This window comes from Propithecus coquereli, unplaced genomic scaffold (assembly GCF_000956105.1).
Source record: "Propithecus coquereli isolate 6110/MARCELLA unplaced genomic scaffold, Pcoq_1.0 Scaffold241, whole genome shotgun sequence".
Lineage (NCBI taxonomy): Eukaryota > Metazoa > Chordata > Mammalia > Primates > Indriidae > Propithecus > Propithecus coquereli.
This window is the reverse complement of record NW_012147964.1, coordinates 3,371,602-3,388,763: the sequence shown is the minus strand read 5'-3', so window position 1 is coordinate 3,388,763 and position 17,162 is coordinate 3,371,602. Positions and strand designations below refer to the sequence as shown.

Below are 17,162 nucleotides of genomic sequence, written 5' to 3'. Positions count from 1 at the left end.
TTGCTGGTAGCCACCAGAAGCTTGGAGAGATCAGAGTCTCCCTGGGAATGTCCAAAACAAACCAACCTTAATGACACCTTGATTTCAGACTTCTAGCCTCTAGAATTAGAATAAATTTGTGTCATCAAGCCACCAATTTAGTGGCAATTTGTTATAGCAGCCCTTGCAAAGTAATACTTAAAGAAATACATATCTCCTAAGTGTTTTTCTCAAACAGAACTGGAAATAATGTGCTAGAGGTCTACTTGAAGCATAAGGCACTAACAAGGCCAACACTATATTTAAAATCTTTACAAAAATTTTCTAACCATATGAAATTTGTTGTGTACATTAAGTAATCTTCATCAAAGCTCTCCCATGTTACTTACTAACGTAGGGTTTTCCCTCCTGTGTGAGTTCTTATATGTTTTTTTAAGGATGGGGACTACAGAAGGCTTTTCCACATTGCTTACATTTAGGTAGTTTCTCTCCATTGTGAATTCTTACGTGTCTTTGTAAGGATGAGAGTCTACTGAAGGTTTTTGTACATTCCTTACATTCATAGGGTTTCTCTCTACTGTGAGTTCTCAAATGTCCTCGAAAAGATGATGACCAACTGAAGGCCTTCCCACATTGTTTACATGTATAGGGTTTCTCTCCAGTGTGAATTCTCACATGTGTTCTAAAGTATGAAGGACTACTGAAGGCTTTCCCACATTCGTTACATGCGTATGGTTTCTCTCCAGTGTGAGTTCTCATGTGTCCCTTAAAGGATGAGGGAGAACTGAAGGATTTTCCACATTGTTTACATTCATAAGGCTTTTCTCCAGAGTGTGTTCTTATGTGAATCCTAAGGTCTGAGGGCCAACTGTAGGCCTTCCCACATTCCACACATTTGTATGCTTTCTCTCCAGTGTGCATTCTTGCATGTATGATCAGGTAAAAAGAATGAAGAAAGGCTTTCCCACATTCCTTACATTCATAGGCTTTCTCTGCACTGTGAACTTTCATGTGTTTTCTAAGGGAAGAGGGAGAAGAGAAGGATTTCTCACACTCTTTACAAGAATAAGGTTTCTCAACAGTATGAGTTTCTCTATGTGTCCAAAGGTTTGAGGGAGATCTGAAGGTTTTCCCACACTTTTCACATTCGTAAGGTTTCTCTCCAGTGTGCGTTCTTATGTGTACTCTAAGTTTGGAGAAGTATATAAAGGCTTTTCCACATTCTTTACATGCATAGGGTTTCTCTTCAGTGTGAGCTCTTACATGTGCCCTAAAGGATGAGTAACAAATAAAAGTTCTCCCACACTCCTTACATTGATAGGGTTTTTGTCCATGTTGAGATGATGCTATGCGACTCTTTAGGGATGAAGTATTTATGATGGCTTTTTCAAACTTATTGTTTTCATGGGATTTTACTCCAGTAGAAAGTCTCTTATGCCCATTAAGTTTTGGAATCTGGTTGAAGGTTTCTCCACCTTGATTTCTTTCATTATTTTCTGGGGGTATCTCCACCACGTGACTTCTGTTGAAAAGAGTAAACATATTATCAATTTTTTATTAATGATTTGTTGATGGCTATCAATGATTAATATGATTATGTTCACCATTTCCAGTGAATGTGTATATCTTTTGACCTCTTGGAATTGTTTCAAAGTGATGTGAGCTGACTGCTCTGACAGAGGGCTCAACCACAGGTATCATTTTCAGTGTTTTCTTAAATTGGGTTTTTTTTCTTAATAATTATTTACAACTGAAGTATGTCTCAATCCACATCTGCATCACTTTTATAAAACTGATGAAAATTTTCTGTGAATGTTTAATATCTGACATATCAACATGCATACATACCCACACACACACACACACACACACACACACACACATACAAATGGCACGCCAATGCTCTCTCCTGAGACATTACTTTCTCTTATGAGAATGTCACTCACCTCAAATATGTCCCCTGGTTCTTGTAATGTTCTTCAATGCCATAACATTTCCAGTTTTCTCCTAAAATGAAAAACCAGGAATCATTTTTTATGAATCATAGTATATTCTGTTCACTTCATATTTCTTTCCAAATATACAGTGCAGAGGATTTTACCCATTAATTTTAAGTTGTGTGTTATAATATAAAACAAATGGTAACAAAATTTACTTTCTTTGGAAAGAACTAGTAGAATGAAGGCAAGAAAATAAGTAGGGAACACGAACATTCCTTTTCAAATAGTGATCCAAAAATAAACAAATTTTATAAGGAAGAATGCACTTTTCAGCAAAAAAGACTTTCAGGAGTTTTAGCTGTTTCAGGAATTTAACAGTAATAAAAACTAGAAGACAAAATGGTAGACAATGTACTGAAAATACTTCCAAGAACACAAATAGAGACAAATGGGAATATGTATGCCTTGTTACCAGGAAAGCAACTGGAAAGGAAATGGATAAATGCATCTGCCCAGATCCTAACTTTAGACAAGGAAATATAGATGGTCTTTCCCTTCGGACAAGGCCATTTTGAGAGGATAGATGAAAAATCAAACAATGAAGCCAAGGAATCTGCCAAATTTACCTTCCTCAGTAAGAAGATTCATTTATTTTGTTCATTAATATTTCCAAATGTAATGTTCCTCAACAAGGGCTGTTCCTCTAAGGCACAGAGTTATAACCCTTCAGGAGGCCAAAAGCATTTAAGAGAAAAAGTAGGCTTATGTAGTAGTAGTCCATGAGAAAACTATTAGACAATGTGTTCCATAAGTAATGTGACCACGTCTGTCTTACTTAGCAGTAAATTCCCATTGTTCAGCCCAAATTTTGGGACAAGCTCAATAGCTAGGGAATACTTGTACTCTAAATGACTAAGTGAAGGAATGGTGTCATCCTTACCTACTGAGGCCAGGTTTCTGAAGGTTTCCAGCATCACGTCTCGGTAGAGGTTCCTCTGAGCATGATTCAGCAAAGCCCACTCCTCTGGGGTGAAGTCCACAGCCACATCCTCAAAGACCACTGAGTCCTGAAACATTGAACAAATTCTGGTTCAGTGAGAAACCATTCTCCACCAGTGTGTGCATGAGGGAGGACGAGGCTGCCCGCACTGGAGGACTGAGAATCAAATCATAGCAAGTTCACACGTGGTTCTGTGGCCTCCCATCTACTCTAAGGCTCCATCATCCTATTACTTCCCCTCTATTTCAGCACCCTCTTCTGCAGTTATCCCATCCTGCCTCCGAGATTTAACAGCACCTCTGATGAACTTATCTCTCTGCAGTTTGACTGTGACTACTTCTCTTCCATGCTTCCTCTCCATCTGAAGGGTCCAGAAAAGACCACAATACATTGGAGAAATGAAGGAAATGCTGTACAAACGAAAGTTATTTCTTTTAAAAACATCAGTTCCTTCTGATGAACATGATTTCTCCTTCTTCATTTGCCCACTATAGCTCTCACCATGACAGGCAACAAGGGTCATGACAGGCAACAACCTGAATGAGGTTTTAATGAATGAAAACACATTGAGGGCCTGGGAGTATTTCCTTTCTTACCCCTCCACCAGCAATTTGATTCCCAGAGGACTGATTATGCCCAACCTTGAACCCAGGCCCCTGAGATAGATATATTTCCTTGAAGAACCCCAATCCTTATAAACTGACAGGCCTATCTGGTGGAATAAGAATATTCTTTATGAGAAGCATTAATATTTACTTATTTGTGACATATTTTTCTATAAAACAGCAACTCTCCTTTTTCTACATCCTCTTCTAGCAGACAGGCAATGTATTGATAAGTTGGGCTCCAACAAGAGAAAGGAAGCACAAAGGTTCAGACTTCACCACAATCCCACATTCAGGGGCCTAGGTGCTGCTAGCCACCAGGTAAGGTGACAGCTCCCTCAGCACACAGACCGTGGCCATGTGATCTCAGAACAGCCCTGTCTCCTCCAGAAAAGAGTGCTCCTTCATGCCTGGGAAGAAAATGTCCTAAGTCCTACTGTAGAAAGTAAGTTAATTGAAGTCCAGAAAAGTTTGTGAATTTGCTAAGATGAGAAATTCATAAAGGGATCAGGTGACACTTTCCTCCAAAAGAACATCCACTCCCACTGTCTGAAAATTCAGAAATATGACTTATATACTAGGCTCCTGGGAGCTCTACACACAGTGACCATTTCCAAACCCCTTGGCATGCAGACAAGTGTAACTCCCCCGCCGTTGAGCATGGAATCCGATAGCAGGATCCCCAGAAAACCTGGTCTCTTAGAAAACACATCATCCCCTTGGCTTCTACATGCAGGGGTGCCAATGCAGGCTGCCACACTGCAACACAGGTGCTGCAATTTGCCTGCACAATGAACAACTGGTAGAACTAGAATGCTCCAGAATGGGACACTCTGCTTGTGAGGTCAGTAAGTGAGGTCAGATGCCTGGGCATCCTTTAATTACTCTAGGTACACTGGAATCCAGTGTTGTCCAACAACAACTTTCACTCTACAGACAAAATCCAACCACCTCCTCCACTACTGTGTGTCAGGTGACATTTGAAAGCCATGAAGCCCGTAACATTCTCCATCACAACAATAGTAATAAAATGTGCTGTTGAGCACCCCTGTGTGAGATGTTTTGCACATAAATTCCCACACATCAGCTTATTCATTTATCCTCATAAATCTTCCAAGTAGACATATCATTACAATCAATATATAGCAGAAGAAACTTAAGACACGGTGAATTATTAACATACTCAGTGTTACCCAATCAGTGTTACAGGTCTGCTTGGCTTCCAAGCTTAAACTCCTAATACCTGTATTTCTGCACATACCTCACGGTATTATTACGGCTACTACTCAACACGAATTACAGATGATCTAGGACAGAAGTCAGCAAACTTTGTAAATGGACAGTGCATTATTTAGGATTTCTCAGCCACGTGGTCTCTGTTGTAACTGCTCAACTCTGTGGCACAAAAGCAGCCACACACAACATATAGAAGAATGGATGTGGCTGTGTGTCAAAACTTTATTGACATAAATAGGTGGCAGGGTGGAATTGGCCTGTAGATGATAATCTGCCAATCCTTAATCTAGAGAAATCCCATCCAATAAGAATACAATGCAGACCACATATATAATCCATATTATCAAAAGAACTATTGGAATTAACTTATTTATATTTATACTAACTTTATATTTAATGGTATATTTTATTTATCCATTAAATACAAATGTCATTTCAACATGTACCCAATAATCCTTGAGATAGTTTGTATTCTTTTCATCATACTAAGTCCTACAAGTCTGGCATGTGTTTCGCACATAGAACCCAGGCCAGTTTTGACTAACTATATTTCAAGTGCTCAACAGCCACATGTGGCCAGTGGCTGCTGTCCTGGACAGTGCAGGTCTAGACCCTGTGGAGACTAGAAAAATGAAACTTCTCTTCGGACATCCCTGGGCTCCTTCTGCTGGAGCCCTGTGTCTCAAGCAAGTTGTTCCTCCATGCCTATAACTCTCTGGCTCATTCATTTGCTAAAACCGATCTAGGTGACATTTAGACAGTTCCTACTATATACATATGCTATAGAGATACAGCACTTAAAAGGAAAAATTTCTGAACCATATGATTCTCAAATTCGTAGGGGAAGGGCAGTAAATCAGATATAATATCGGTAATGGGGTAGGCACTATAAATAAAACACAGGAGGGCCTGTAGAGTGAGAAACGTATGAGCAAATAGATCTAGTGCAGAGTAAAATAAAAACAGTGAAACAACCAGCTGAGGTCACACTGGAAATGGATACTTGGATTTGTTTTTGTTTTTGTTTAATGTCCCTGCATTTTTCAACTCTAAAGAATTAGAAACAGAGTGTCATAATTTCACAGAAATCCCAGGAAAGGTCTCAAGTGTTTGTCAGCTTCACCAAGTCCCAACTGAGAGGCAACAGAATCAAAGGAGATGGCCATTGTCCCTCATGCCAGCCAACAGTAGAAATATCACTGACTCCCAAAAGGAAGGACAGAGCAGTATGGACGGCTAAAAATGAACTCAAGATTTTGGAAAATGAACAGTAGCATAAAGGAAAAAGGTGTAGAAAGAAAAGTGGAGGGCAAAATTAATGATATAAAAATAGGCTAAATAAATATATATATCTTTTGAAAACAAATTGACAAACCTTTGGCAACTTTCTTCAAGAAAAATAAAGCAGGAACTAATAAAGTTACAAATGAAAAGTATGCTAATTAGAATGTTACAAGGATTAAACATGACAGGAGAGGAATTATCTAGAATAAAATGTTAGGCCGGGCACAGTGGCTCACACCTATAATCCTCGCACTCTGGGAGGCTGAGGCGGGCGGATCGTTTGAGCTCAGGAGTTCGAGACCAGCCTGAGAAAGAGCGAGACCCCATCTCTACTAAAAAAAATAGAAAGAAATTAGCTGGACAACTAAAAATATATAGAAAAAATTAGCCGGGCATGGTGGCACATGCCTGTAGTCCCAGCTACTCAGAAGGCTGAGGCAGGAGGATCGCTTGAGCCCAGGAGTTTGAGGTTGCTGTGAGCTAGGCTGACGCCACGGCACTCACTCTAGCCAGGGCAACAGAGCGACACTCTGTCTCAAAAAAAAAAAAAAACAAAAAAATACAATAAAATGTTAAAATCTGAGGCCTGCCATAGTATTCAGTAGTTGAAAGAAAATAAAAGGGTGTTTTAAAATATTCACACACAGGAAACAAAAATCTCAAATTGTTTTACCGGCCAGTTTTACTAATTATTAAAGAGATTGATAATTATAAATGTAGGATGTAATTACTTTTTTAGAGACATGCCAAGAGCTTAACAGTATAACTTTAAAAAATTAAATATAATATCATTAATAAATAAATGCAAAAGTCTATAAAAGACATTAGTACCCTAAATGGAGTAATGAATAATATGCATAATAAAGCACCACCGGGAGGGTATATTCAACACAACTTGAATCTATGTTCTTGGGTAAAAAAATAAAATAAAATATTTAAAAAGCACAACGAAGCTCATTTTATTCCAGGAATGCAAAAGTGTTTAGAAATTGATTCAGAAATTACATTTTACCACATTAATGAAAAACCATAATTCATGTCCTTAGACCCAAAAATATGAATGTTACGTCACTATCATTAATAGATATCAAAATGTAATACATTACAATGAGAAAGAATGTGGCTAGTTGGGGGAGAGGGTGCATAAAAAATCTACTGCAGTGTTAATTGAAAATTTTGAAATAGTAAACTGTTTCTTGTCAAGAAGACAAGGACGGGTGCACAGTGTGTTTATGCTACTTCAGGACCCTGAAGTCCTAGTGAGTAAACTAAAGTAAAAGAAATGAAAGGTAAAATGAACAGAAGTGTTGAAATTGTGCAGATATTTTGCATGTAGATTCGGAGAACTTACAGATGAATAATTAAAATCTATTTTGCACTTAATGAAGACACTGGTTAAAAGAACAATGCTCAAAAATCCACTTATTTCTATGTATTAGTAATAGTATTTTAGAAGATACCACTTCAGTCAACATCAGTGTTAAATGCAGAGTCAGAAGTCTAACAAAGGTTTTGTAAAACATTTATGAAGAAAACAATAAAACATTACTGGCAGAAATTAAGGAAGATCAAAATTAATACAAAGACATACCAAGTTCATGGATTGGAAAGCTCCATATTGTAATGATGTAAACCCACCTTTGAATCCATCTACAGATTCAAAGTAATCCCAGCTCATCCTTTATCAAAGTGTTGATTCTATTTCTAGCTTTTTACATTTGAGAAACTCAATGCCAGGGCACCAAGGTCCCTCCATTTCATCAAAAATAACTTGAGTGCATAGTATGCGCCAAACACTTGGATGTAGTAAACCGATGAGAAGTAAAAAGCTCTCCTCTTTTAAAGCCTTATGGTCAAGGAAGCTTGGTAAGTCAGATAGTCAAAACAAAATGAAATCATGTATTTTCTGTGGAGGGGATACGTGCTCTGGGGAAGAGGGAGGACAGCAAACTCCAGAGGATGAAGACAGTGGGAATGAAATGTGCAGAATTAATTATGGTGTTTAGAGTAAGCTTCATGGAAAAGCAAAGGGTGGGCCCAGACTTGCAGGGTGTGAAAAGATCCTTCCAGATGAAGGCAAGAGCCACAGCACTGGCCCTAAAGTGGGAGTGGGCCTTGGATGCATGATGCCAGGTAGTAATTATTTCCATTCTACCAGATTATTCCTAAACAGTCATATTTGCACATGTCTAGTGTTACAAGTCTCATCTCCTGGGATTCAGCATTTATTTCTGAAGTCGAGGTAACAGGACACAGAAAATCCCAAATTCTCCACTCTGCACAGGAGAGTAACTGATATTTTTGTGAATCCTTGTAATTCACCAATCTATTTCCCTCACTCTTTTTGTAAACCCGTATTCATTTTTTTCTGCAGCCACAGTGGAAGGGAGATTTTCTCTATTTTTTCCAAGATTCTTTCCCCCAGTAGTGTTCTCAAGGAATCCCATTGATTCGCACTCGAAAGAAAAGACCAGATCTGAGAAAGCTAACCCCTAGAGAACCGTCAAAGAGTAAATTTCTGTTCTTTAAAGCCATCCAGTTTATGGCCATTTGTTACAAGAGTTCCAGGACACAAAGTCACCAACATCCCAACTGATCGTGTCCCAGCTGTGTGTGTGAAGTGCACTTTGCTTTTCGGGTCGTTACACTCCCTTCCAGGTTCGGGGTCCTCTCGTGTCTTGGTTACTGTTTCCTCCTTGTGTGTGAGAGCCCAGGGCCGGGAGTCACCTGTCTTCCCCCCTTACTACCAGCATCTTGCAGGTAAGAGACCAACCACCGTGTCCCCAAGAAGGACACTGGGACTTACGGAAGCACGATTCCGCGTGCCCCAGCGGTGGGCTGTTCACATGGTGGGGGGGCCTAGCGATTCCTCCCGGCCCCGGGGACCCCCACCAGCCCCGCGCTGTCCTACGGGGCAGCCCGGCGGGTTCCCGAGCTTGGGCAGCTGAAAGGACACCAGCCCGGGCCCCGACCCGCCGCGGCTCCGGGATGCCCGTCCCAGGAAGGCCCTAGGGGAGGCCCGCGGGGCTGGGGGCCCGGCCGCCCGCTCCTGCCGAGCGGAGGGACGCGGGCACCAAAACCCTGGAGAGGGACATCGGCCGCACTGCGCACGAACAATGGGCGGGACCCGCGGCCTCAGGAGCGCGGGGGGCGGCCCGTGAGGATCGGGGAGGGTCCCGGGTCCCGGGCGGAGTCCGGACCCGCTGGCCGGACGGCGAGATTCGGGGTCAGGCTCGGGGCACCGACTTCCCCTACGCCGGAGGCCTCTGGGAGCCGGGCGGGCCCCGGACCACCCTGCGGCCGCCTGATCGGGTCCTGGACCCTCCCTAGGGGTCTCTCCCGCGTGCGGCCTCCCCGGCACCGCGACTCACCATGTCCCACCCGTTCCGGGGCAGCTCCGCGGCCCGTGAGGGGAGCGCGCCGGTGACCGGGACGCCACGCCACTCGGGGACAGGCCGAGCGCGCGCGGCACCCGGGGACAGTGACGGCCCGCCCTCGGAGCCTGATTGGACAATGTTCCAGGCACTCCCCGCCTCCTGAACGCTGATTGGACAATTCTCCAGGCTTGGAGGCCTGTGATTGCTCAGTGTTCCGCCGAGTGACAGACGGGCGTGGGATCACGTGGCCAAGCCGGGCGGAAATGCGGTGTCTCAGCCTCTGCCCTTACCCACCCGGCTTCCTCCCCAGGACCCGGACAGAGGTCGGAGGACTTTCCCCTCTAGGTAGAGCTCGGTCAGGCCCGGGGCGGACAGCGGGGTATCTCCCCCTGCGTCCTCCTCCTGGACGCGGGGACTCAGGTGTGCACGGAATTCCAGACTCAGTTTCCCCACGGGAGCAACCCCCTGTCCAAGGCAGGAGGAGCCAGGGTGGGACTGGACAGGCCAGGAGGGCCTGGGGTCCTGCAGGGCCAGGGATGAGCCTGGGGCTTTGGGGACCTCGGGGACGGCTGCAGGCCCTCCCAGGGACCTTTGCCTATAATATATCAACATCTACACTAAGAATTGATGTTATTGTGCCTGAATTTTTCAGGGAAAACATATATTTTCTAGTTTGGTCTCAGAATTCGTTGATTATTTTTTTTTGTTTTTTGGTTAGGTGGACTTAAAAGAGATCGATTCTGCCTTGCTTCTTTAAGATTTATATTATTTTATTGTATGATCAGGATTTTTTCTGTCAATGTTACGATTTAAATTTCTTTTCCTTCCCTCAGTTAGTTTGTTATTCCCTGTATGTGGCACCCCGACTCCCTGTTTGGAAAGTCTGCTGTCAGAGGTCTGGGTAGATGCACCACCACCCTCTGTCTCACCCTCAGACGCGAGCCATCGATCGCAAAATCAATGAGGTTTTTGATGTAAGGATCCATCTCCTCCTCCCTCTCCCCGGCACCTCCACTTTTACCCCTTGGTCTCAGTCTTAAGGTTTGTCTTCACACTACCTTTTGAGGAGAGGCCCCAGAAGCAATGTCTTTACTTTTATTAATGGCTCTATTAGGAATCTCTAGGATGTGCACGGTGGCTCACACCTGTAATCCTAGCACTCTGGGAGTCTGAGGCGGGCGGATTGTTTGAGCTCAGAGTTCGAGACCAGCCTGAGCAAGAACGAGACCCCGTCTCTACTAAAAATAGAAAGAAATTAGCCAAACAACTAAAAAAATATATATATAAAAATTAGCCGGGCATGGTGGCACATGCCTGTAGTCCCAGCTACTCGGGAGGCTGAGGCAGGAAGGAGGATCGCTCGAGCCCAGGAGTTGGAGGTTGCTGTGAGCTAGGCTGACGCCACGGCACTCTGGCACTCTGGCCCGGGCAAGAGAGTGAGACTCTGTCTCAAAACAAAAAAAAAAAAAAGAAGAAGAAGAAACAAATTGGCTGGGTTTTATGGCACACGCTTGTAGTCCCAGCTACTTGGTAGGCTGAGGCAGGAGGATCACTTGAGCCCAGGAGTCTGAGGTTGCAGTCAGCTATGATGGCACCACTGCACTCTGTCCAAGGTGACAGAGTGAGACTGTGTCTTAAAAAAAAAAAAGAAAGAAAGTTAAAAGAAACCCAAGAATCTCTTCTTCGAATTCACACCGTCATCATTTTCTATGTGCTTATGTAGGGTGTTGTCTGTCTCCCTGACCTTATTATTTAAGGACCACTAGGAAAGAAGCCTGTGGCCTTATTTTACCATCTTAGTTACAAGACACACTGCCCTCTTATTAGAAACTAGAACAAATGGTTCATTGACTGGGATGGGCTTTTTGGTGTGAATCAGAAACAACTTTATATTTCTTGATACCCCTATTAAACTCCCCATTGAGGAATCAGTCTTTCCTTACACGTGGGTAAAGTCTTATGTAGACACCATCATTTTGTCAGTCACTTTCAAGTGCTGAAATTTCTCTGTTTCTATTAAGTGTTTAATTGAGTCATCCCAAATTTATATAAGATTTTATTGTTTTTTTTTAAATCAGCAAGAAATGGCAATTCAGTTGCCTTAGAGATACTATAGCTTTGTACATATCAAAGTTCTCTAGGGACACATTCAAAAACTGAGCTAAAACAAATTTCTTTCCAGTGTAAAATACGCAATTTTAATAAACACATCTATCTTTTGGTTGTTCTGAGAAGACTAGGGATGGGGGGGTTCCAAGTTGTCGCCAGCACTCGGCACCCAGAGAGTGGGGGGATTGCCTGATCTAAAGTATGACAAGCAAAAGGCAAAGTCTGGAGTTCCCGCGCGCGTCCGGAAGGGGCCGCCGACTTCGGGGAGAGGCTGGTGTCCGCCCCAGGCCGGACAAGTTCCCCCAGATGTAAAGGTCCCCGGCACGCAGTGTCAGCCACGGGTGTGCGCAACGCGCCTGTCCCTCAGACTGTAGGGGGAGGTGCGGAGTCGGAAGTTATCGTACCATCAGGGATTCCGGGTTGGGGGCCTGAAGAGCTAACCAATCAGAGGCCCCAGGGACTGAAAACTGTCCAATCAAGGCGCTGGGGCGGGGCCTCGGAACCGTTATTTACGTATGCAGCACTGTCCAATCAAAGGCTTAGCCAGGGGGGGCGGTGGCGAAAGAGTACCAAAAAAAACACTGCCCTATCAGAGCGCTGTGAGGGCGGGAACTGGAGAACTGTCCAATCAGAGGCTCATGGCCACACGCTCTGTCCAATCAGGCCCCGAGTACGAGGCGCCGCGGCTCTCCCGGATGCCCGAGCCCAACCTGCTCTGAGCTGCCCAGGTGTCCTCGACCCCGGCGCGCTCACCTGCACGGGCAGCAGTGCTCGCCCGGGAGAGGAGCGGACGGGACATGGTGAGTGCGCGGGCCGGGGGCGGTCAGGGGACGGGGTGGTTTGGGGGCGGCGGAGGCGATGGAACCGGGAAAGTGCGGAGAGGAGCCCCAGCGAGCGGGCTTTGGGGGCGGTTTGCGGGGCCGGCCTGTCCTGGTCCCACCTGGTCCCACACCTGGGGACTGTCAGGTGTGTCCTGCGCAGCCCTGAGGATTCCTTTACTGGGGCGGTAGGTTTGAGTAAATGTAAAGTAACGTCTTCCTGCTGGCCTTGGTCCTTCTGCTCAGCGGCAACAGTGAGTTTCTCCGGTCTGCCCTTCGCACTCGGTGCTGCCTCCTGTTTCTCTGGGGCGCAGCTAATACGCGGGGCGGGGGAGGGGGAGCGGTGGCGGTGGGGGAGGTGAAGAGGGGGAATGTCTCGGGAATATTCCACGTCCCAATACAACCATGGGGAAAAGGCACGTCCGTGGTTACATACCTAAAAGCAGATGAAGAGATGGATTCAAATGTTCCTAAAAATCGTAGTTACTCTTCCGTACAAGGTGCAGATTTTGTGACCCTGTTTCATTTCTGTTCATCTGGGCGTCACTAACGCAAATTCTCCAAAATGTGACCTGTATAACTGAGGAGTGTGCAAGTCTGAGTAACTTACACAGTTTGCTGTCGTGAGGGTAGTAATTATGCAGTATCTGTTTTCTGATAGGGTAAGCATTTTCCAGTGACTTCATTCTATAAAAAATGCCCTTGAATTTCCTTCCCTTCCTTGAGCACAGGGTGAAAGTCGTGATTCTCCTTCCTTGGACACTGGGAGCGGGGTCTTTGTGTCATTCAACACACTGACGGCCATGAGAGTTGTATTTCACTCCCTCTAGTTTTGACCCCGGGGCCATGTGAAGCATATATAAAATCTTACTTGTTGACGTTCTTGTTGCAATTAATATTGTAATTCTAAAAACATGGATTCAATGAATAGAAGTCACTAGATTTCGTTTTTCTATTTACGTTTACCTTTAAATTACACTCGAAAGTTTTTATTCTATTTTCATAGAAAATGTGGCCTGAAGAAAACTTTCTGATTTTGTGTGTGTGTGTAGCAGTTAACGTGTTAAAGTGAAGCAGGTGTCTGTAGCACCTGGGGCAGGGAGGCGTGGCCTGCACTCAGTGATTCCAGCTGCCAGTGAGCCTGCTCCAAGGACAAAGAAGGTGCAGTCGGGCCTTGCTCCAGCGCCTTCCCCGGCAGGGGACCCTCAGGTGCTCAGAACAGCCACAGCAGGAGCTGTTTGTGCCCAGAGAGGCTATAGATCTTTGCAGGGGCCATCAGCCTGCAGATGTGCTCTGGGGCACTTTGTCCCTTCTGAGGTTGCACTTGTGGTTGCTTTGGGGCTGTTTCTGAACAGCTGGTTTGGTTTTTGCATTAAGGTTTAATAATATGAACACCAGTGGCCTCACCACTCAGATAAGCAAATAGGCCTTGGGTATTGGTTAACATCTGTTCATCTCTCTCCTGGCCCCCAGGTGACCACCATCCAGTTTCTAACTTTACCATCTATTATTTATCCCCAAGGAGGATTTTGTTTAATTTTGCCTCCTTTTAAATTTCAACCAGAATATTACTGTCACTATGCACCCCCCTCCACCCCCACAAAAGGCTTTTCCGTGGTTTTGTTGCCTTGGTCCTGTGCACACTCCCTGGCACCTGAGGCTGTGGGTGCCCAGTTAGCTCATCCATCCAGGGCTTCTGGGGCGTGGGTAATTTCGAGTTGATTTTTTGAGGTACTCAACAATGCTACAACGGTCATTCTTGCTTCTGTCTCCAAGTGCAAAATGCATCCTAACTTTCTACACTTGAGAGAAAAACTGGGGGGTTGTAGATTATGAGTAAGTTTAACTTTAGTAGAAAATGCTGGTGGAGGGTGTGAACTGACTGCCCCGCCCCCTCGTGACTGTGTGTTTATTCCTTCCACGTGATCACCAGCACTTGCAATTATCTAATTAACTTCCGTCCATCTAGTGTATGAAATGGGATCTGCTTGTGATTATATATTGCTTTTTACTGGATAGCATTGAATTTGAGCATTTTTCCTGTGTGGTATTGCATCATCTGTGAACTAGTCTGTACATTTCCTTGCCTTTAATTCATCTGTCTGTGTATTGCTTTCTTACGTTTCTCATTTCTTTGTATACTCTGGGCCTCATGCTTTTTCATTTGCAGGTGCTGCAAATATTCTCTCTCGGTTTGTGGTTTACCTTTTCATTCCCTTTATTCTGTGCTGGTGAGGGGACTCTTCTTAATTTGAATAGAATTGAACGTGTCAGTCTCTTCCTTTGCAGCTTACTGTTTTGTGTGTGTGTATACATGTATACGTATGAACATACATGTATACATATGAACACTCCCTGTACTTAGAACTCATAACAACACTTGACTTTTTCTGCTCAGTGTTCTCCTTTCGTCATTCACAGTGAGATCTGCACTATATTATTGTACATGGAGTTGATATGAACATCCCTTATTCCCCCACAGATAACCAGCTGTCCTTGCCCCAGGTGTTCAAATGTCCCTCATTTCCACCACTGTGGGCGACACTTGCTGTTACAGATTCAGGTACCATAAACAGATGGTCCCATTTCAGAGATTTCTGTTCCTTTTTATTGATGTATTTGTCCATCCTGCCGCTGCTAAGACCATCTTCTCCTAATTGCTATTGTCATTTAAATGCCTTGATGTGTTTTAGGAAAGTTCCTCCATCTTGTTCTATGGAACACTTGGCTATTCTTAGATATTTGTCTCTCATTTCGATTCTTAGAAGAAGTTTTTCATGAATTAAAAAGCAAAACAGGCTTTCTGTTGCTCTGAGAGATAGCCGCTGCTCTGCCTATAGAGCAAACCTTCCTGCTCTTTGTTACTTAAATAAACTTGCTTTTGCTTTAAAAAAAAAAAAAAATGAAGCTGGTTTTGGATTTAATGGAGTTTTATTAAAACCCAAGATCTATTCGAGAGCTCTGCTGTCGTGGTGGCATAAAGTTTTCTTTCTGAGAATGTGTGCCCTCTTTCCATTCTACTCTGATGTCATTCAGTGTTTTATAATTTTTCCATGATCATTTTATATCCTTCATTAGACACAGTGTAACACTTAAAATTTGTAGTAAGTCGAAAAGTTGTAACTTAAGGTAGCTTTTATAGTCTGTGTTATCTTCTAAAAACTTTTTTACACTGCTTGTTGCTAGTAATTCAAACATTAATATAGTGAGATTTATTTTTATATTGCATTTACATTCTGGAAGCTTACTAAACCCCATCCTCTGGTTTTCTTCATGTTTCTATGGGTCTTGCATATGTAATGCTTTGAGCTATGAACAGAGGCAATTCTTACGTTTCCTCTGGCTCTGGATGGGACCTCTAGTGCAACGCTAGTAGCAGTGAGGTCATAGGATTCCTTTTGTACCTAATTTTATTGGGAATGGGTTGTACTTTATGTCATTTGTATGTTCTTTAAAGAACACTGCCTTTCATTGTATCTTTTGTCAAGCTGTGCTCGTCCTAACCTGCTAAGAGATTTTACACGGGTGCACTGCGAGTAGTGCATCTTTTTCTTCCTCTGTTCAGATGAGTTTTCTTTTCATGTGGCATTGGGATAAATTATAAAAACTGATTTCATGATATTTCATTGTATAATATATAGAAAAATGCATAAACCATTGCACAATCGAGCAAAACATTCTAAAGTGAGATTCTGTGTGACGAGAGCCAGACCAAGACTCGGAGAAGCCTTGGCCCAGACACCCCGCTGGAGAGCACTGCCCGGGCCGGGCCCCTCTCTGGGCGAGTGGTAAGTGCGTGCACCCGAGTCCATATATGTGATTTCTGCTGGGCTGGTTTTGAACGCAGTGGCAGCGTACCGTGTGTACGACTGTGTCAGGTTTCTTGTTCTCACGGTGACAGTCGTTTTCCATGGAATGGTGGTTCAGTCACTTTCATGGCCCTGTGGGACTACACCACTGTCACCTAGGGATCCCAGTGCCTCTAGCCACTGAGTAGCAGCCGGGTTTTCCCATCACGACCGGAGCTTCTGCAAACGCTACGTGGGTGTCTTAAGCATTGGATGTCTCAGCCTTGTTACCGTCGTCCCTGGCTTCCTGGGATGTCCCAGGACAGCAATCGAGAGACCACCAGACATAGCAACAAAGAAAAAAGTTTATAAAGTTCATTCAGCTGTGCACAAGGGAGCCGACACTGAGGAAGGAAAAGTCTGGGCTGCTCCCGAGGACGGTGTGGGGGCTGGTTTTACAGGGCTTTTCTGAGGGGAAGGGTCGGGCCAAAGCACGTAGAGGAGGGTTTTTCTAGCGCCTGTGCAGGAGCTTTACACACTGCTTCCTGCACTGTATGTAGCATTAGCATTTGAAGTCTGCACCCCGGGGGCGATTTTTGCTATGAAAATGAGGAAAAGGTTACTGTAAGTTGGAGCTTAACTTACCTGTGCCTGCGGGGGCTCCGGGTGGGTCCAGCCCTCTACAGCAGGAGCTGTGGCTGACGGGTTTTTGGGGTCTCGCATCTAGTTGGCTACGAATTCAGCCGCAGCTAGAGCAAGGGGCCTCTGCCCCTCCTGGACGCCAAGGCAGGAAACCGGCCAGTCTGCCTGTCTTAGGATTTGGCTTCATGGTTGCCCTTTTGGGGGTGCCAACCCCCCACCCCCACTCAAAATGGGTTAGGGGTTGAGACACACGCATCGAGAGGGGAACAAAATATTCAGTCACCTGGGCAGATCAGGGTGGGCGGGCAGGTCGAGGTGGCCAGAGGGGAGCAGGGACTGGGTCAGGCCCTGGTGGCTGGGGGTTCATGTGCTTTGACCTTGATT

The 17,162-nt window shown here is 44.5% G+C and overlaps 2 protein-coding genes across 2 annotated transcripts in view; one reads left to right on the top strand and one right to left on the bottom strand.

Annotated features, from left to right (window-relative positions):
* Positions 1-367: 367 nt before the first annotated feature.
* LOC105811908 (zinc finger protein 709-like) lies at positions 368-9,468 on the bottom strand. The gene is made up of 4 exons (XM_012646203.1): positions 9,416-9,468; positions 2,860-2,986; positions 1,926-1,986; positions 368-1,501 (listed from the first exon to the last, which is right to left on the bottom strand). Exons 1-4 carry the CDS (start codon positions 9,416-9,418, stop codon positions 412-414), a joined length of 1,281 nt encoding a protein of 426 aa, XP_012501657.1. The 5' UTR covers positions 9,419-9,468; the 3' UTR covers positions 368-411.
* Positions 9,469-12,276: 2,808 nt separating this feature from the next.
* The window catches only part of LOC105811899 (zinc finger protein 57-like), a 23,329-nt gene continuing 18,443 nt past the window's right edge, over positions 12,277-17,162 (top strand). Inside the window, exon 1 of the mRNA XM_012646190.1 lies at positions 12,277-12,330. Coding sequence (XP_012501644.1) covers positions 12,328-12,330 — 3 coding nt within the window. The 5' untranslated portion in view covers positions 12,277-12,327. The remainder of the gene's footprint in view (positions 12,331-17,162) is intronic.

Coding starts and splice junctions, on each gene's coding strand:
- LOC105811908 (XM_012646203.1), bottom strand. Junction 1,987..2,859: donor CAGAAACCTGGCCTCAGTAG/GTAAGGATGACA, acceptor TTTTCATTTTAG/GAGAAAACTGGAAATGTTAT. Junction 1,502..1,925: donor AACCAGGGGACATATTTGAG/GTGAGTGACATT, acceptor TCTTTTCAACAG/AAGTCACGTGGTGGAGATAC.